This window comes from Pristiophorus japonicus, chromosome 1, assembly GCF_044704955.1.
Source record: "Pristiophorus japonicus isolate sPriJap1 chromosome 1, sPriJap1.hap1, whole genome shotgun sequence".
Lineage (NCBI taxonomy): Eukaryota > Metazoa > Chordata > Chondrichthyes > Pristiophoridae > Pristiophorus > Pristiophorus japonicus.
The window spans coordinates 103399464-103420012 of record NC_091977.1 but is presented as its reverse complement, the minus strand read 5'-3'; the positions used below and the strand labels follow the sequence as shown (position 1 = coordinate 103420012).

The 20549-nt window shown below is 48.6% G+C and overlaps 1 protein-coding gene across 1 annotated transcript in view; it reads left to right on the top strand.

The window, feature by feature from the left end:
• Positions 1 to 20549, top strand: part of aopep (aminopeptidase O (putative)) — a 473316-nt gene that overhangs the window by 38139 nt on the left and 414628 nt on the right. Inside the window, exon 4 of the mRNA XM_070882030.1 lies at positions 14602 to 14761. Coding sequence (XP_070738131.1) covers positions 14602 to 14761 — 160 coding nt within the window. The remainder of the gene's footprint in view (positions 1 to 14601; positions 14762 to 20549) is intronic.

Here is a 20549-nt window from a genome sequence, read left to right as displayed (position 1 = left end):
CTTCTCTTCCCCCCCCCCTTCTCTCTTCTCTTCCCCCACCCCCTTCTCTCTTCTCTTCCCCCACCCCCTTCTCTCTTCTCTTCCCCACCCCCTTCTCTCCGCCCCTCCCCCCCATCTCTCCGCCATCCCCCTTCTCAACGCTGAGTCCAACGCTACGCGGATGCTTTGCATAGGGCTGACACGCTACAACGCCCTTTCCATTAAAGGGGAGGGCCACGAGCACTCCGCGCGGCCCTTTGGTGGCAGCCACTGGACCACCAGGGACGCATGAGATTGGGCCAGCAGCCCGGCACCCAAGACAGAGTACCTGGCTGCAAGATGGCGGCCTGGACAATGCTAGGGTCGCCATCGTCGAGCTGACCAGAGAGTCAGATGACTAAATAAGATAGCGGCCTGGGTCACTGCAGGCTTCATCTTTAAACAACGCCCCGTGAAGCTGACGTTGACATCTGCCCGCGCCAGCCTTGCGGCCAGCGGGCAATTTTCCCTGCGGGGCGTTAACGGGTCAGTGTGGGACGCTGAAAAATCGGCGCACACAGTGATGACATCATCACCGGCTGCGCAGCAGCCTGGAATGCTAATTTTTGGGCGCGGCGCTGCTTTTCCGTGCTTCCCAAGCCTCCGGGGCAATTTCCTGGGAGGCGGTAACCCCCCCCACTACCCCGGACGAGAGCTGCCTACCCCGGAGGCGCTAACGGGACGCAAAAAAGGGGCAATTTCGCCCATAAATTTTCTGGATGGAGCATGCCACAGACCTCTCATAAAATCTTAGAATAGTACAGCACTGAAGGAGGCCATTCAGCCCTTTCGAAGAGCAATCCATTTAGTCCCACTCCTCCGCTCTTTCCCAGTATCCCTGCAATTTCTTTTCTGCTTCAAGTATTTATTCAATTTGATTTTGAAGACTACTATTGAATCTGTATCCACCACCCGTTCAGGCAGTGTATTCCAAATACCTAACCACTCATTGCGTAATTTTTTTTTCTCATGTCGCATCTGGTTCCTTTGCCAATTTCCTTAAATCTGTGCCTTCTGGTTATCGACGTTTCAGCCATTGAAAACGGTTTCTCTTTATTTATTCTATCTAAGCCCTTCATGATAAACACCTCTATCAAATCTCCTGTTAGCCTTCTATAATCCAAGCGAACATCCCCAGCTTCTCTAGTCTATCCACGCAATTGTATTCCCTCATCCCTAATCTGGTCTCCTAATCTGAGGAAGGACGTTCTTGCTATTGAGGGAGTGCAGCGAAGGTTCATCAGACTGATTCCAGAGATGGCAGGACTGACATATGAGGAGAGACTGGATCGACTGGGCCTGTATTCACTGGAGTTTAGAAGGATGAGAAGGGATCGCATAGAAATGTATAAGATTCTGACGGGACTGGACAGATTAGATGCAGGAAGAATGTTCCCGATGTTGAGGAAGTCCAGAACCAGGGTACATAGTCGAAGGATATGGGGTAAGCCATTTAGGACTGAGATGAGGAGAAACTTCTTCACCCAGAGAGTTGTTAACCTGTGGAATTCCCTACCGCAGAGAGATGTTGATGCCAGTTCATTGGATGTATTCAAGAGGGAGTTAGATATGGCTCTTATGGCTAAAGGGATCAAGGGGTATGGAGAGAAAGCAGGAAAGAGGAACTGAGGGAATGATCAGCTATGATCTTATTGAATGGTGGTGCAGGCTCGAAGGGCCTAATGGCCTACTCCTGCACCTATTTTCTATGTTTCTATGTTTCCCTGAAAGCATTCTCGTGAATCTCTTCCGTATCCTCTCGTGCTTTCAATACCTGTAGCCCCCTTCAGGCTTCTGTGGAGCGATGGTTTATTTTCTCCATTACAAATGAAGGAATGTTGGGCGAACCTTCAAGTCCCTGTCTCTCTGCAGTATGTCTAATTACTTGTTTTCTCATGTCCTTGGCTTGTATTGGCAAAAGAACCAAAGGCAACATGAGGGAAACCTTTTTTTACGCAGCGAGTGGTTAGGATCTGGAATGTACTGCCTGAAAGAGGGGTGGAGGCAGACTCAATCGTGGCTTTCAAAAGGGAATTGGATAAGTACCTGAAGGAAAACAATTTGCAGGGCTACTGGGAAAGGGCGGAGGAGTGGGACTGGCTGAAGTGCTCTTGCAGAGAGCCGGCACGGGCTCGATGGACCGAATGGACTCCTCCGTGCTGTAATCATTCTATGATTCTTTATTCAAAGCCATTTTGAGATGTCAACTTTGTTGAGGTGGTAGTTTTTTTTTTAAGCTGTTCAACTTTTGCTGGTTTCCTAGGAGGACAGATGTGGTTCTATGTTACTATTCGGCTCAGAAATTCTTTGCAAGACAGGATTCTAGAACAAGCGGCCGCTGTGGGAGAAGCCTGAATTATTTTTAATGCTAGAAATTCTCCTGAAACATTTGTGGATAATGCTTTTATGTGTCAGCTCAGAAACGTGTATAAATAAGTCTTTTACAGGAGGCATGTCACCTTTTGTGGAAGATTTTGAATTTCTCAAGACGAACTCCGATCCCCCTACGACACCTCCCCCTCCGCCCGTCCTCCCCTACACCTTCCCAAGGGTATAGCCATTAGAGAGCCGTATGTTAGCATTTTCCTTTTAACCAAACTGATTTAGATGCTGCAGTTTTTCTTTAAGTTTATTAGTCCCATGTTTTAATGCATGAGTTCCAGTGTACATTATAGTTGATGTGGAGAAGCACAAATTCAAAGCACACTTCAATAGGATTCCCAACTAATGTGTAAAAGAGTGTTTTTCAGTTGAAATATTGACTCCTACTCACATCTTTACTTTTGATTGCCAATGAGAGTTAGATTTTTTTTTCAGGTTGGTAGGTTGCTTATCATTGACTTCACATTAATTGGCTTCAGAGTTTTCTTAAAATTGCCTCATAGATAATGTATATTTTTAATTGTTCTTGGGAGCCAAATACTTTTTGAAACTCTTGGAAATCGTGTTGGGGGATGCTTTAATTGATGTCCATGTATAGATGAGAAACAATGGAAATAGAGTGAGGTTTTCATGACCATCTGCTTTCCATCTACTTTGTTAACTTTATGTAGGCTAGAATTAGAGTCCGAATTAATTCTTGACGTGACTTATCCCATTTTAAATATGACTGTACAGCTTTGGATAAGCTCTTTCTCAATGTCTGTTTTATACCAACCTTACTGTTGTTCATTTTACTAGGGCTCAGTGATAAGGTTGATTGGCCTGGATAACATCATGAATTATCAAGAATAAACACAAGGTTTCAAGTGTTGAGTACTAGAAAGAAAGAGCGTGCATTTATATAGTGCTTTTCATGTGCTCAGGGAATTCCAAAACAATTCACAGCCATTGACGTGTAATCACTTGTATTATAGGGAAATACAGTAGCCAATTTGCATACAGCATGGTCCCATAAGCAGCAATGAGATAAATGAACACATAATCTGGGCAGAATTTTAATGGGGAAGGTGGCTTGGGGGTGGGGGTGCTCTGAGACAGCCGGGAAGCCCGGGAGAAGATTGAGGGGTGGGGTGGTCAGGAGACAGCGGGGTGGGGAGGGGGCATGGGGTGGCCGGGAGGAGATCGGGGGCGGGCAGGCTTGGAAAAGATCTGGGGATTCGGTCCGGAAGAAGAGTGGTATGGGGTGGGGGGGGGCGCGGGCAGGAGAAAATCTTGGGGTGGTGGGCCAGAAGATGATCGGGGGTCGGGAGCAGCAAGAAGATAGGGGGCCGGAGGAGGAGGAGGGGGTTCGAATTCTGTGGGTAAAATATGATCTTTTAATAAGATCATGGCTGATCTGATTATGGACTCGGCTCCACTTCCCTGCCCACTCCCCATAACCCTTTATTCACTTATCTCTCAAAAATCTCTCTATCTCCGCCTTAAAAATATTCAATGACCCAGCCTCCCCAGCTCTCTGGGGCAGAAAATTCCATAGATTTACAACCCTCTGAGAGAAGAAATTCCTCCTCATCTCAGTTTTAAATTGGCGGCCCCTTATTCTGAGACTGTCCCCTGGTTTTAGCTTCCCCTATGAGTGGAAATATCCTCACTGCATCCTCACCTTTTCGTGCCCCCTCATTATCTTCTGTTTCGATAAGATCACCTCTCATTTTGAACTCCAATGTGTGTAGGCTCAACCTATCTTCATAAGTCAACCCCCTCATCTCTGGAATCAACCTAGTGAACCTTCTCTGAACAGCCTCCAATGCAAGTATATTCTTCCTTAAATACGGAGACCAATGGAGCCTTACCAATCTCCTGTACAGTTGTAGTAGGACTTCTCTGCTTTTATGCTCTATCCCCCTTGCAATAAAGGCCAACATTCCATTTGCCTTCCTGATTACTAACTGTACCTACATACTAACTTTTTGTGTTTTATGCACAAGGACCCCCAGGTCCCTCTGTACTGCAGCACTTTGCAATTTTTCTCCATTTCAGTTATAATTTGCTTTCCATTTTTCCTACCAAGTGGATAATCTCACATTTTCCCACACTGTACTACATCTGCCAAATGTTTGCCCACTTACTTCGCCTGTCGATATCCCTTTGCAGATTACTTGTGTCCTCCTCAGAATTTACTTTCCCACCCATCTTTGTATCATCAGAAAACTTGGCTACATTACACTTGGCCCCTTTATTTAAGTCATTAATATAGATTGTAAATAGTTGAGGACCCAGCACTGATCCCTGTGACACCTCACTAGTTACTGTTTTCCAATCAGAAAATATGACCCATTTATCCCGACTCTCTGTTTTCTGTTAGTTAGCCAATCCTCTATCCATGCTAATATATTACCCCCAACTCCATGAACTTTTATGTGGCACCTTATCGAATGCCTTCTGGAAATCCAAATACACCACATCCACTGGTGCCCCTTATCCACCCTACTCGTTACATCCTTAAAGAACTCCAGCAAATTTGTCCAACATGATTTCCCTTTCATAAAACCATGCTGACTCTGCTTGATTGAATTATGCCTTTCCAAGCGTCCTGCTACTGCTTCCTTAATAATGGACTCCAGCATTTTCCCAACGACCGATGTTACGTTAACTAGTGTTAGAGTCAGATTCAATCATGGCTTTCAAAAGGGAATTGGATAAGTACCTAAAGGGAAAAAAATGCAGGGCTGTGGGGTAAGAGCACGGGAGTGGGAACAGTTGTAGTGCTGTTGCAGAGAGCTGACACAGACTCGATGGGCTAAATGGCCTCCTGTGCTGTAACCATCTATGGGCTAGATTTACACTTTTGAGCTTATCGCTCAAAAATGGGCATTATTTCAGGTGTGAGCGGTAAAAATGGGTTTTCAGATTGCCAGCTTTCTGCCCGTTCTCAAAGCACTTAGTCTCCATTTTTGAAATTGGGCATTACCGCGAGCGATACGAAATGGGCGGTAGCGTTAAATCTCGCTGACCTTCTGCCGGAAAGTTTCACCGTCCTTAGCAACGGCATGGCAATGCTCGATTCCCGTGATTCTGGAGGTCAAGCGTCATCATGACATGCGCAGAAGAAGAGACAGAGGGAGCTGAGAGGGACTGAAGGCATGTGTGGGTGTGAGCTTTGGAAGGAAGGAGGGAGAGTTTCGAGCTTTAGAGGAAATAGGGAAGCAAAAATTAGCTGTTAGCAGCCACACATTTGGCCTATAATGGAGGGAGAGGAAGAGGCATCACAGCACACTGTGGAGACTGACGCTGGAGAGAGCAGTGAGGTGGGAGGGGAGCACATTGGAGGGCGCAAAAGAGCGAGGAGGTTCTCAGTCGAGGCAAATGCCTCCCTCCTGCAGGAGGTCGAGTTACACTGGGGTGATTTGACACTGAGGACGTGGGAAGCCCACCCCAAAGGCCTACCAGACGATATGGGCTGAGATAACAGAGATGGTCTCGTCGGCGACCACTGAGATGCCTGAGGGCAACTAATGCCGCAGACGATGGAACGACCTTGTGGGATCCGCAAGAGTAAGTATTACATTTATTTACATGTACTTATGTATTTATATAATTTGATTTGTAATAGTCATAAGTGACTATCAGCAGATGTGAGGTCTTTCACTTCTACGGGGAATGTTTTACTCAAAGCCTGCGGTCATGGTGCATGCCTTTAGGTAAAGAATGATAATTATCACAATAATCATGATTACATCTATCTGTTATGTGTTGTATCAGTCTCTGTGACAGTACCTAGCAATGATATCACGCAATTATCTCATGCCATGTCGTCCTGTCACCTTTTACAGAAGAAGCTATCGATGATGAGGTCCGTGCAGAGGTCCCTAGCAACATCACTGAGATGGAGGAGCTGGTGCTTGCACTCGTGGGGAAGCATCCCAGGACAGCCACGGATGCATCTGCAGACCCTGAAGTGATGCCACGTGAGTAAAGCTTACACCATTGCATGATGTAAGGTCAATAGATGTCACACCCACTCATATCTGAACAATCATATATGATAGATGATTTCTAAAATTGTCATAGAAATAATGCTGGTCTAATAAACATCATTGCAATGCAAGTGTGTTGATGGTCATGAAATGTGATGCCTGTGATGATTTTGAGAGCAGTGGTGCTTTTGTCGTGCATATGCTGTGTGTAGCGCTGGACTCACCTTGTGACCCGAGCACTCCCTTTCTCCTCTAATAACCTCATTTGTGTTTTGCAGCTCAGCCAGCATCGCGGCCCCAGGCAAGACCACAGAGGCCAGATGGTGGGGGCGGGGGCCCAACGCTCTGGACGATCCTACATCTGGTGCTGAGGAGCTCCGATTCTCGCCTGTCAATCCGCTGGGTCTGTTCTCTACGGATGCGAACGTGGACTTCGAGGAATCTGCATCGCCACGCTCCAGAAGGCATTCCACCCCAAGGCCATCTAGTGGCCCTCCGATTATTCCCGCCTCCACTCTGGAGGTACCATCCCCAAGCACCTCGCCACAGGGACCCTCATTTGTCCCCAGGAGGGCGCCGACCCCGAGGAGGCCTCGTGGACACGGCAGATCTTCTCCACGAGCGCCACATGAGAGCGGAGAAATGGTACAGTTGTCCAGACGGACTGTAGACATTGGTGACCAGCTCATCGAAGCATTGGAGGGCATATTCCGACAGCTGGCCACTATGACTGAGTACGTTCCGCGGATGGTGGAGGCCCTGGATGCGATAGCCAGGAACACTGCTGGCACAGGCCTCTCATAGAAACATAGAAAATAGGTGCAGGAATAGGCCATCCGGCCCTTCGAGCCTGCACCACCATTCAATAAGATCATGGCTGATCATTCCTTCAGTACCCCGTTCCTGCTTTCTGTCCATGCCCCTTGATCCCTTTAGCTGCAAGGGCCATATCTAACTCACTCTTGAATATATCCAATGAACTGGCATCAACAACTCTCTGCAGTAGGGAATTCCACAGGTTAACAACTCTGAGTGAAGAAGTTCCTCCTCATCTCAGTCCTAAATGGCTTACCCCTTATCCTTAGACTGTGTCCCCTGGTTCTGGACTTCCCCAACATCGGGAACATTCTTCCTGCATCTAACCTGTCCAGTCCCGTCAGAATTTTATGTTTCTATGAGATCCCCTCTCATCCTTCTAAACTCCAGTGAATACAGGCCCAATCGATCCAGTCTCTCCTCATATGTCAGTCCTGCCATCCCGGGAATTCGTCTTATGAACCTTCGCTGCACTCCCTCAATAGCAAGAGCGTCCTTCCTCAGATTAGGAGACCAAAACTGAACACGATATTCCAGATGGGGCCTCACCAAGGCCCTGTACAACTGCAGTAAGACTTCCCTGCCCCTATACTCAAATCATCTTGCTATGAAGGCCAACATACCATTTGTCGCCTTCACCGCCTGCTGTACCTGCATGCCAACCTTCAATGACTGATGAACCATGACATCCAGGTCTCGCTGCACCTCCCCTTTTCCTAATCTGCCGCCAGTCAGATAATATTCTACCTTCGTGTTTTTGCCCCCAAAGTGGATAACCTCACATTTATCCACATTATACTGCATCTGCCATATATTTGCTGACTCTTAGCGTCCTCTTCACAGCTCACACCGCCACCCAGTTTAGTGTCATCTGCAAACTTGGAGATATTACACTCAATTCCATCATCTAAATCATTAATATATATTGTAAAGAGCTGGGGTCCCAGCACTGAGCCCTGCGGCACTCCACTAGTCACTGCCTGCCATTCTGAAAAGGACCCGTTAATCCCGACTCTCTGCTTCCTGTCTGCCAACCAGTTCTCTATCCATGTCAGTACATTACCCCCAATACCATGTGCTTTGATTTTGCACACCAATCTCTTGTGTGGGACCTTGTCAAAAGCTTTTTGAAAGTCCAAATACACCACATCCACTCTGAGTTATATCCTCAAAAAATTCCAGAAGATTTGTCAAGCATGATTTCCCCTTCATAAATCCATGCTGACTTGGACCAATCCTATCACTGCTTTCCAAATGTGCTGCTATTTCATCCTTAGTGATTGGTTCCAACATTTTCCCCACTACTGATTTCAGGCTAACTGGTCTATAATAACCCGTTTTCTCTCTCCCTCCTTTTTTAAAAAGTGGTGTTACATTAGCAACCCTCCAGTCCATAGGAACTGATCCAGAGTCAATAGACTGTTAGAAAATTATCACCAATGCATCCACTATTTCTAGGGCCACTTCCTTAAGTACTCTGGGATGTAGACTATCGGGTCCTGGGGATTTATCGGCCTTCAATCCCGTCAATTTCCCGCCCAATAAGGATATCCTTCAGTTCCTCCTTCTCATTAGACCTTTGGACCCCTAGTACATCCGGAAGGTTATTTGTGTCTTCCTTTGTGAAGACAGAATCAAAGTACTTGTTCAATTGGTCTGCCATTTCTTTGTTCCCCATTATAAATTCACCTGAATCCGACTGCAAGGGACCTACCTTTGTCTTCACTAATCTTTTTCTCTTCACATATCTATAGAAGCTTTTGCAGTCATTTTTTATGTTTCCAGCAAGTTTCCTCTTGTACTCTATTTTCCCCCCCTTAATTAAACCCTTTGTCCTCCTCTGCTGTATTCTAAACTTCTCCCAGTCCTCCCGCTTGCTACTTTTTCTGACTAATTTGTATGCCTCTTCCTTCGATTTAACACTATCCTTAATTTCCCTTGATAGCCACGGTTGAGCCATCTTCCCCGTTTTATTTTTACTCCAGACAGGGATGTACAATTGTTGAAGTTCGTCCATATGATCTTTAAAGGTTTGCCATTACCTATCCACCGTCAACCCTTTAAGTATCGTTTGCTAGTCTAATCTAGCCAATTCGTGCCTCATACCATCAAAGTTACCTTTCCTTAAGTTCAGGACCCTAGTTTCTGAATTAACTTTGTCACTCTCCATCTTAATAAAGAATTCTGCCATATTGTGGTCACTCTTCTCCAAGGGGCCTCGCACAACAAGATTGCTAATTAGTCCCTTCTCATTACACATCATCCAGTCTGGGATGGCCAGCTCTCTGGTTGATTCCTCGACATATTGGTCTGAAAACCATCCCTAATACACTGCAGGAAATCCTCCTCCACCGCATTGCTACCAGTTCGGTTAGCCCAATCAATATGTAGATTAAAGTCGCTCATGATTACTGCTGTATCTTTATTGCACACATCCCTTATTTCTTGTTTGATGCTGTTCCCAACCTCACTGCTACTATTTGGTGGCCTGTACACAACTCCCACTAGCGTTTTCTGCTCTTTGATATTCCGTAGTTGCACCTATACCGATTCCACATCATCCAAGCTAATGTCCTTCCTTACAATTGCATTAATTTCCTCTTTAACCAGCATCGCCACCCCGCCTCCTTTTCCTTTCTGTCTATCCTTCCTAAATGCTGAGTATCTTTGGATGTTGAGTTCCCAGCCTTGGTCACCCTGGAGCCATTTCTCGGTGATGCCAATCACATCGTATCCGTTAACTGCTATCTGCGCAGTTAATTTGTCCACCTTATTCCAAATACTCCTCGCATTGAGGCACAGAGCCTTCAGGCTTGTCTTTTTAACACACTTTGACCCTTTAGAATTCTGCTGTAAAGTGACCCTTTTTGATTTTTGCCTTGGGTTTCTCTGCCCTCCACTTTTACTATTCTCCTTTCTATCTTTTGCTTCTGATTCCATTTTATTCCCCTCTGTCTCCCTGCATCGGTTCCCATCCCCCTGCCATATTAGTTTAACTCCTCCCAAACAGCACTAGCAAACACTCCCCCTAGGACATTGGTTCCGGTCCTGCCCAGGTACAGACCGTCCAGTTTATACTGGCCTCACCTCCCCCAGAACCGGTTCCAATGTCCCAGGAATTTGAATTCCTCCCTTCTGCACCACTGCTCAAACCACAGATTCATCTGAGCTATCCTGCGATTCCTACTCTGACTAGCACGTGGCACTGGTAGCAATCCTGAGATTACTACTTTTGAGGTCCGACTTTTTAATTTAACTCCTAGCTCCCTAAATTCATCTCGTAGGACCTCATCCCGTTTTTTACCTATATCATTGGTACCTATATGCACCACGACAACTGGCTGTTCACCCTCCCTTTTCAGAATGTCCTGCACCCGCTCCGAGATATCCTTGACCCTTGCACCAGGGAGGCAACATACCATCCTTGAGTCTCAGTTGCGGCCGCAGAAACGCATATCTATTCCCCTTACAATCGAATCCCCTATCACTATAGCTCTCCCACTCTTTTTCCTGCCCTCCTGTGCAGCAGAGCCACCCACGGTGCCATGAACTTGGCTGCTGCTGCTCTCCCCTGATGAGTCATCTCTCCAACAGTACCCAAAGCGGTGTATCTGTTTTTCAGGGGGATGACCGCAGGGGATCCCTGCACTATCTTCCTTGCACTGCTCTTCCTGTTGATCTTCCATTCCCTAACTGGCTGTGAACCTTTTACCTGCGGTAAGACCAACTCACTAAATGTGCTATTCTCATCATTCTCAGCATCGTGCATGCTCCAGAGTGAATCCACCCGCAGCTCCAGTTCCGCAACGCTGTCCGTCAGGAGCTGGAGGCGGAGAGTTCCCTGATTTCCCACATGGTACAGGAGGTGCATAACACATGTCCAAGCTCTCCTGCCATGACTTAACCCCTAGATTAACTTAATTTGGCAACAGCAATGCTAAGGGTTACTTACTGATGTAGTAAAGAAAAAGAAAAGCTACTCACCAATCACCAGCCAATCACTTACCCCCTTGGCTGTGATGTCACCTTTCGATTTCTTTCTATTTCTTTTTTTGCCTTCTCTCCTCGCTGCACCGGCTGGCCTCTCCTCGACGCTGGGCCTTGATAGGCCGCTCCGCTGTTCCCGGACTCCTGCTGCTCGCACTCCTGCCTCTCCTCGACGCTTGGCCTTGATAGGCCGCTCCGCTGTCCCCGGACTCCTGCTCGCACTCCCGCCTCTCCTCGATGCTGGGCCTTGATAGGCCGCTCCGCTGTCCCCGGACTCCTGCTGCTCGCACTCCCGCCTCTCCTCGACGCTTGGCCTTGATAGGCCGCTCCGCTGTCCCCGGACTCCTGCTGCTCGCACTCCCGCCTCTCCTCGACGCTGGGCCTTGATAGGCCGCTCCGCTGTCCCCGGACTCCTGCTGCTCGCACTCCCACCTCTCCTCGACGCTTGGCCTTGATAGGCCGCTCCGCTGTCCCCGGACTCCTGCTGCTCGCACTCCCGCCTCTCCTCGACGCTGGGCCTTGATAGGCTGCTCCGCTGTCCCCGGACTCCTGCTGCTCGCACTCCCGCCGCTCCGGTGTCCCCGGACTCCTGCTGCTCGCACTCCCGCCTCTCCTCGACGCTGGGCCTTGATAGGCCGCTCCGGTGTCCCTGGACTCCTGCTGCTCGCACTCCCGCCTCTCCTCGACGCTGGTCCTTGATAGGCTGCTCCACTGTCCCCAGTCTCCTGCTGCTCGCCCAATGGTCTCAGAGCACGGCACTCCACCCCAAGGTTCTGCACCAGCACTGCGAAAGACAGATGAGAGCAAGGACCAAGATCCTGCTTCTGCATCAGAGAATGTTGCCCCCTCGACACCCCCCACTCCTGTACCCGTGCAACGACCGAATCTACCTTCATCCCCCACAATGAGGCACCGCCTGAGGAACTCCTCGACCAGGCGCCGTAGAGCAAGGAGGGGAAGGGGTAGAGGCGGGGAGAAGAAGGGGAGGGGGGAAGGAAAGTGAGGTGCATGTCCACAGGTGATGGCTGTGTTATATCTCCATCTGGGTGTCTGCAATTTGTTGTAATGTATGGGGGAAGGGGGCCACCCTCCTGCTTTGCATCTTTATTCTGTGTTGCTGGACATGTTGAACATTTGATTGATGTCAATTGTGGAAAAAGTAGGGTGTGGGTGGGGGTTGGGTGTTTTTGCCCGTGATACTTTTGATTTCAGACCAATGTTTTTTTTATTGAACATAACCTTGTTGCGCATTGTCTCAGATAGCTGGACCTTTACACACTAGTGATTCCTTAACATGAAAGGGTTAAATAAGACTTAACTTCAATCAACATAAACTTTAACTGGCACCAAGGTGATGGGCACCATTGATGTCTGAGCTGCATACACACAGTAGTGTGGCAGCATTGTCACTCACAGCAACGTTCTTTCAGGCAAATCGTTCAGATATCAGCTTCTCACATAAGAGTCTTGCAGCTATGTAGCCACCACGGGCTCTTTCCTGTGGTCTGTGGAGGGGGTCGTGGGCATGGTTGCATAGCCAACCTGATTGTCTCGCCCGAGGTCAGCGTCCAGCCCCTCGTCGTCCTCTTCCTCTTGCTCCTGAAGTGGAGCATCTGTTTCTTGTGGCAATTCTTGACCCCTCCTGATAGCCAGATTGTGCAGCATGGAGCACACGACCACAAATTTATCTACTTGCTCAGGATTGTATTGTAGCTCCCCTCCTGAGTGGTCCAGACATCTGAAGCGCTGCTTAAGCACAGTTATTGTTTTCTGGACCACATTACATGTGTCTCTGTGGCTCTGATTGTATCGCTTCTCGGCATCGGTGTGGGTGTCACGCAGGGGGGTCATCAGCCAGGTGGTTCGGCCATATCTGTTATCACCAAGCATCCAGCATTGTCCTTGTGGCTGACTCTTAAAGATGTCAGAGACAGCGCTCTCACGCAGGATGTGAGCCTCATCGAAGGTGCCCAGATATTTGGCATTCACTGCCATTATGATCGGGTTGTGGTCGACAACTAGTTGGATCTTCAGGGAGTGAAATCCTTTTCTGTTCTGGGTCCTGAGGAGGTGGCCGCATGGCGATGTGAGTGCACTGTATAGCTCCCTGCACCCTGGGGAACTTAGCAATGCGGTAGAATGCTCCAGCCCTGTCAGTCTGAGCCTCCGTGGTCATGGGGAAGCTGATAAAGTCCATCCTTCTCGTGCACAGGGCCTCCATGACCTGTCTAATGCAGCGATGGGTGGCATGGTGAGACAGAGGGGAAACCTCGACCACGGAGCCCGGAAAGGATCCGGACGGGTAGAAAGACAGTTCCGCGGTGACCTTGACCTCAACTGTCACAGATGTCCTGATTGCAGGCTGCAGATGTGGTCTGATGAGTTCACATATTTCATTGATCACCACCTTGTGGAAGTGCAGTCTCCGAAGGCAGGTGTGGTCGGCCAAGTCGAGGTAAGACCTCTTTTCCCTGTACGTGCGGGGTGTGTATGGTCTGGCCCTCCTCCTCATTCTTGCATGTCTTAAATTGAGGACATAATGATGTGCATTACACATTGAGCCATCTGCACTCTGCAGCGTATTAATCGATGCAGGCTGAGAAATGGTTGGCCCCATAGCAATGAAAGTATAATAGCGATTGATCAGAAGCAATAATTTCCTCACTAAAATACTCCGCGAGTAAATAGTCCAGAGTCTAAAAGTATGTCTGTTGAGATGGTCACTTCACCTAAGTAGAACTCCAGAGTCAATGCAAACTCCCTCAAAGTTGAAGCAGTCTTTTGAATGAAGCAAACTGCGATTTTAAAAATGGCAGCCACACCACTGGTTTAATTCAGAATAGTTCCACTTTTTCTGGGTGGTTTTTTGGGCGAGCGATATTGTGGGCGATGTGTGTGAGGTGGTGAAAGTGATGGTGAGTGATCTCCTGGGCGTTAGTTTCGCCAAATGTGCTCTTTATGACAAAAAAAAAAATGGACGGGCGATATTATTGAATCTCGGTGTTAATTCTGTGCGGAAAGTAACGCAGGGCAATATTATGACTGTAGATTTCGCCCATTCTGATGATTCCGCCCAAAAAAGTGGCTGGGCGGTATTTTTTCCGGCGTTACGCACATGGGGAAAGTAATGCTCGGCGATAAGTTTCCGAAAAATGTCTGTCAGTTTCCGTTTTGTGGCTAAATGGGCGATATACGGGCATTATGTCATTTCAGCGGTAAAATGGATATTAAGTGGGCGTTAAGCATGCATAAAACAAGGAAACTCTAGCCCTATGATTCTATGACTTGAAGGAAGCTGTTTATTTATAAAGGTATTTGCTAATGCAATGTATTTTTCCCCAAATTATATTGAGAAGGTAAATATGGAAACGGGTGTTTTGTAGAAATTATTGAGTCTTAAAAAATGTTTCTTTCATTTCAGCTTTCTCAAAATGGTTTTATTATGTGACCATGCTTATGCCGGCATCTACTTTCACCATTGCAGTTGGATACTGGGTTGAAGTTAAACCTGAATGCACCTTTAGATCCAAGATGCTTAGTCCATCATTTTCATCCTCAACCTGTATAAATGGAAGCTGCAGGTTTGTGTTTCTTACAGTGAAATTAAATTCAAGGCTCTGTAATGGAAATATGGGATAAACTCTCAGGGCTGAATTTTTGGCTTCTGTGATTTCGGGGAGTTAATGGCAGCGGGGCGGTTCTGGTACCACCTGGGAAAAGTTTGCGCCCTCATCTGAAAAATTCACCAAAAAAAAGAGGTTCGATGATCGGGGATGCAAAATCAGGCGTTTCACCAGTAAATATTTTGCGCCCCAACTGAAAATCCGGCGGTAAAAAAGTTACAAAATTCGTGCATGCAGGTAGTGTTTCAGGGTGCGGCATTTTCCATCGCATGCGCAGATAACCCTGCCCACTTCCAACACAGTGGGAGCAGCAAGAGGGCAGGCAGCATGCACCGCGATTCTCTCCAGAGGCAGCTGAGGTCTTGGTGCAGGCCATTGAGAGGAGGTGGTCTGCACTCCATCTGATAGGTAGAAGGAGTCCGGTGCCCAGCATCTTTCGGAGAATTTGCAGCAAGATTGCCCAGGAGGTGTCAGCGGCAGACACGGTGGCCAAACTGGCACACAATGCCGCAAGAAGTTCAATGACGTCATGAGGGTCATCAGGGTGAGTACCCTTCACATTTATGTAGGCCTGCTATGCTTGCAAGATCACTGTCTCACACAGTGTTAAGTCTTTGATGGAGCTGCCCCTTCTCAATGTGTTGCAGGCCATGGCGTGGGTTGTTGAATCCAGCGAAAGCTGGAGGCTCACTTCTTCAGCAATTTCCTCTGCAGGGAGGGGATACACGTGCCCTCTTGGCTCCTAATCATTGTCAACCCTCCTAGCACTCCACTCCCACTGTTGATATGCATTGTCCAAATATCACCCTGAGCTGCTTTGCTATCTGCCTCTCACCTCCCTCCAGTCTTTGAAAAACCTCAGTCAACAGCCACAGAGATTGAACTGAACAAGTTTGCACAGTGGCACAAGTGGAGATGGACCCTTCTTGTTGTTCTTATTGCCAGGCCAAGCTTTCCCATAATGGAGAGGAACAATGTTGTACAGGAAGCGGACAGCCAGAGCTGCTGGAGCTCACCGAGGTGGAGCACAGTGGCCGGGGCGATGTCGAGCCCCCTTCGGGTAGTAACGGTATGTGAATGACACTTGCGACTGGTGTGACTTCCTTGACCCCTAAATCAAATGGCCTAGCCCTTTTGCATATACATGTCCAATGCCATCTTCCTGTTATCACCCTGCCCCCTCCCTTGCTGGTAACCACACGTCTGTTATTTTGTGCTTACAGATGACCAGCCACAAACACCCAGCCTTCCCGTGAGCCATCAACATCTGACCACAGGGCAGATGATGAGGGAGGGGATGATAGTCTGCTGCCCGAGTGCCGGGGCCCACCAGTTGCACCATGTGGGGACACAACATCAGGGGATGATGGCGATTTAGAGGGGTTTGTGGACTCGGAGGCTCCTGGCCCCAGTGGCCTACAGCAACGCTGAGTGGGCGAGGAAGCTCGGAGGATAGTTTCCCAGAGGGTGAGCCAGCACAGTAGGTCCTGCTCAAGAACAGGGAGACCTGGACTTGGTGGCAATGTCCAGGGAGAACACAGAAATGCACTGCAAACTTATAGGTACATTGGTGAGGGTCCAACAGAGCATAGTCACACTTGCTGTGAATGTGGCGGAGATTGCACGTGCATCTGAGGACTCCAGCCAGCCATTCTTGGATGCTCACAGAGGCAGATGGGCTCCAGCAGCAACAGTGGGGTTCCACAGTGTGTGGCAGTGCCTTGGGCGTGGTTGCAGCAGCGATTGCATCGCATGCATAAGCTGCACTCCAGCTTGGTGATGTCATGCGGTCACTGACTGCTGCCATCCTCTCTGTCTTCCCCACTGTCCAACGAGGAAGTGACGGTGCCGAAGCAGGCCAGCAAGTTGATGTGACACATCGTGCTCCGGAAGCTGAGGCCCAGCCCCATGTGAGTGTCATTGGTTCCCAGGAAATGGTAGGTGCTGTCCTTCATCACCATGACAGCATTCCCACTCCCACCACTGACACTCCCACCATGCACCTTACCCGAGCCATCAGAGACTGCTGCCAGCAATGCTGAGGTGCAACAGTCTGCAGCTGGGCCTTCCTGGTCCAGGGCGTCCTCCTAGGCCGTCTGCACTGTCTGGCCAGCACAGCAGCCCTCAAGCAGCCTTGCTGTTGGCACTGAGGTCTCATTGAGGAGGAGCAGCAGATGTGGGAGGGGGATGAAGGGAAGGGGTGGGAAATCTCAGGGCAAGTCTCTTTAAGGTATGTGAGAACCTTGTGGAAATACCCTCATGTATTGTAATGCCGCTTGTAAATAGTTCAGTTGAAGTAATCAAATGCATTGTTCTTGAGTGCCTTGCAGCAGAACGCTGTTTATTGAATTGTTTTGTTTTGTTGGCGGGGGGGGGGCGGGGGAACTATTTGTTACTTTGTCGGAGTAAATTTTCACTCTGACCATTTGCCATTGGTGACGTATGTATCATTCCAAAGATTTGCCTTAATGGTGGCACATAACGTTGCCATTTTTAGCTGAAACTCTCAGCTTCCTCCATTCCAGCTGGCGACGTGCAGCTCTTGGTCCAGCAGCATCTCGACGCGGCCTCCCCGTGGATGGGGTGGCTGTGCAATGGTGGCCTCGCCAGGCTCCTCTTGGTCATTCTCCTCCTCCTGAGGTGGGCCTGCAATTCCCACTGGCAATGCCTGGCCCCTCTTGATGGCCAAGTTGTGCAGCATGCAGCACACCGCAGTGAATTCGGAGACATGTTGAAGGCTGCCTCCAGAGCGGTCCAGGCATCGGAAGTGCTGCTTTAGCACCCCAATTGTCTGTTTGATGATGTTGTGGGTGACTGCATGGCTCTCATTGTAGTCCTCCTCGGCTTCTGGTGGGGTTGCGGAGGGGGCTCATTAGCCAGGTGGCTAGGCCGTATCCATTGTTCCCGAGCAGCCAGCCGTGCCCTTCCCATGGTGGCTGAAACAATTGTGACACAGTGCTCTCACACAGGATGAAAGCATCATGTGCGCTCCCTGGATAGCGGCCATTCACTCAGAGGATGCGCTGACTGTGGTTGCAGACCAGCTGCACGTTTAGGGAATGATATACCTTTCAGTTTCTGAATATCTCTGCGTTGTGGAATGGTGCTCGCAAGGTCACGTATGTGCAGTCAATGGCTCCTTGAACCCTCGGGAAGCCCGGAATTCTGCCAAACCCAAATGCCCGCTCCTTCTGTCTGTCCCTGCTTTATGAAGTACATTCTGCGGCCGTACAGAGTCTTTGTGATGTGCCAAATGCAGCGATGTGTAACGTATTGAGAAATGCTGCATATGCCCCCTGCTGCTGCCTGGGAGGAGCCAGAGGCATAGAAGACCAGCGCCGCAGTCACCTTCACTGCGACGGGTAGCGCAGTCCTGTTGGCGCTGGAAGGTTGTGGTTCTGCTTGTAGATGGCATATCTGTGTCAGCACTTTCTTTCGGATGTGCAGCCTTCTCACACACTGTTCCTCGGAGAGCTGGAGGTATGAGCGATGGTGCCTTTAAACCCGTGGGGGGTAAGCCCTCCTCCCCAGACGTCATATGCCTCTCATGCATTGGCCAACATGACCAAGAGCCGTTCTTCTATTTTGACGCCGCCAAGCAATAGCATGGAGCATGATATGCTGGTGAACTAGTACTGCCCCCATTAAATTCTCTCACTGAGGTTGTAAGGACACTGTAATGGCAGATAAAACTGCCGCTTTCAAGTCGGAGCTTCACGCAGTGTGCTGTGCCCAACCATTGGTTAATGTGACCTCCGATTTAGGATCCTCCTTCCCTCTTTTAAATACGCCGCAAATACAGCCTGCTGCACCCTGGTAACATCTGTCTTTTCAGGCGTTTCCTGGGGCGGGTGTATAATGGGGAGTTGGGGCCTAATTTTGCATCCGGGCCACTAGCGGAAGGTTGCACGACGATTGATGTGATGATCTCATTGAAACCAGAGGGCAGAGTGGTAGGTTTTTGCACTGCTGTAAATTCTGAGCCGAATTTGCCGTATTAAAAGCTAGACAGCCACCGATACACCTAAAAACATCCTTTACCGCCCCTCCAGGGCGCTACCAGAGGCACAAGGGAGCCGAAAATCCTGATGATGTAACAATGAACTGTAGCTCAAATATCAATCCACTAATTTATGCATACTGTAGGCCACATAATTTCAAATGTTACAATATAAATGGATGGAGCAGTAACTCACTTTTACATTTTTAATCCCATAAGAAATCTTTAAAAAAAACTAATGTGGGGCATCTATATTCAGTTAGGACAAGATATGAATTTGAAAAAAGGTGCCATGAAATGGATAAACTAATCTTTCACTTCCATTTCCGATCTTCATTGTTTTCTCCACCGTCTCCTAAGTCCTTGAACATGTCACTCCCCAACTCTGTGTTCACCTCTCCCACAACTCACTGTTTGAATCCCTTCAATCTGGATTTTGGCCTGCCCAAAGCACTAAGACCGGCAGCAATGATGTTTTCTGTGACTGCAATTGCAGCACATTATCCCTCCTTGACATCACCACGGTGATTGGCACATTTGATCACACCACCACTCTTTCACAACCTTTCCTCCCACTCCTGCACTGTACTCACAAGTTTGCAAACTTTGGGCTCAATTTTCCCCGGCCATTTGCGCCGGTTTTTTGGCGTCCGCCTTTTTTTTTGGTGTGTTTTTTCCCAACTTTCCCCTACGATCTGCGCTGACATAACTGACTTAGTTAGGATTTTTCTAGGCCAGTTTTTTTTGACATCATGTCTGCAGTGGTTTTTATAATTTTTCGCAGTTTGGCCAACATTTTTTCCTCCTAGATCGGCGTATCTGTCTACTCCCAAAAAACCTTCTGGGCACTTAAGCAAACCAGCGCACATTGACAAATTGGCGCTGAAAGACGCCATTGTTTTTAAATCGAAGATTTTGGAGGGAGTCAAGAACACTGCAATGTGCAATGAATGTGGGGGGGAGGTGGAGAGAGGAGAAGTCACAAGAACTTGGGTATGGTCTATCCATATAGACCTTGGGGAGAGAGAGAACTGCGAACTTGTCCTGCCTGCCTGCTTTCAAAAGTTAAATTTAAGTATGGGGCCAATACTGACAATGCTATACCTTCTGTGAGCCTTCTGCATCATGGTGCTAGGTAGGAGACAATTGATTCGACGTCATCGCATCAGGAACATCAGAGCCCATAGGGTGCTGGGCAGGAGGCCTTACCCACCTTGGGTATATCAAGACAGGCATCGTACCTCCACCTGAGTGATGCAGACTGTGTCAGAAGGCTGCATTTCCGCAAAGAAGTTGTAACTGTGATCTGTGTGTTGGTCCAAGCAGACCTGCAACCTCGAAACATCAGGAGGACTGCTTTGTCAGTTGAAGTGAAGGTTACGGCTGTACTTTCATTCTATGCCTCCGGATCGTTTCAAGCTACAACTGGGGATGTGTGCACTATCAACATGCAACAGATGTCCGCATTCGCCAGGTGACAGCTGCACTGTATGCGTGGAGGAATGGCTTCATAAAGTTCCCCATGATGGGGATGGGTGACCAACAGGAGGAGCAGTGGAAGGAAGGTAGTGCAGGGGTCCCCTGCGGTCACCCCCTGCAAAACAGATACACCATTTTGGGTACTGTTGAGGGGAATGACTCATCAGGGGAGAGCAGCAGCAGCCAGGTTCATGGCACCCTGGCTGGCTCTGCTGCATAGGAGGGCAAGAAAAAGAGTGGGAGAGCTGTAGTAGTAGGGGATTCTAT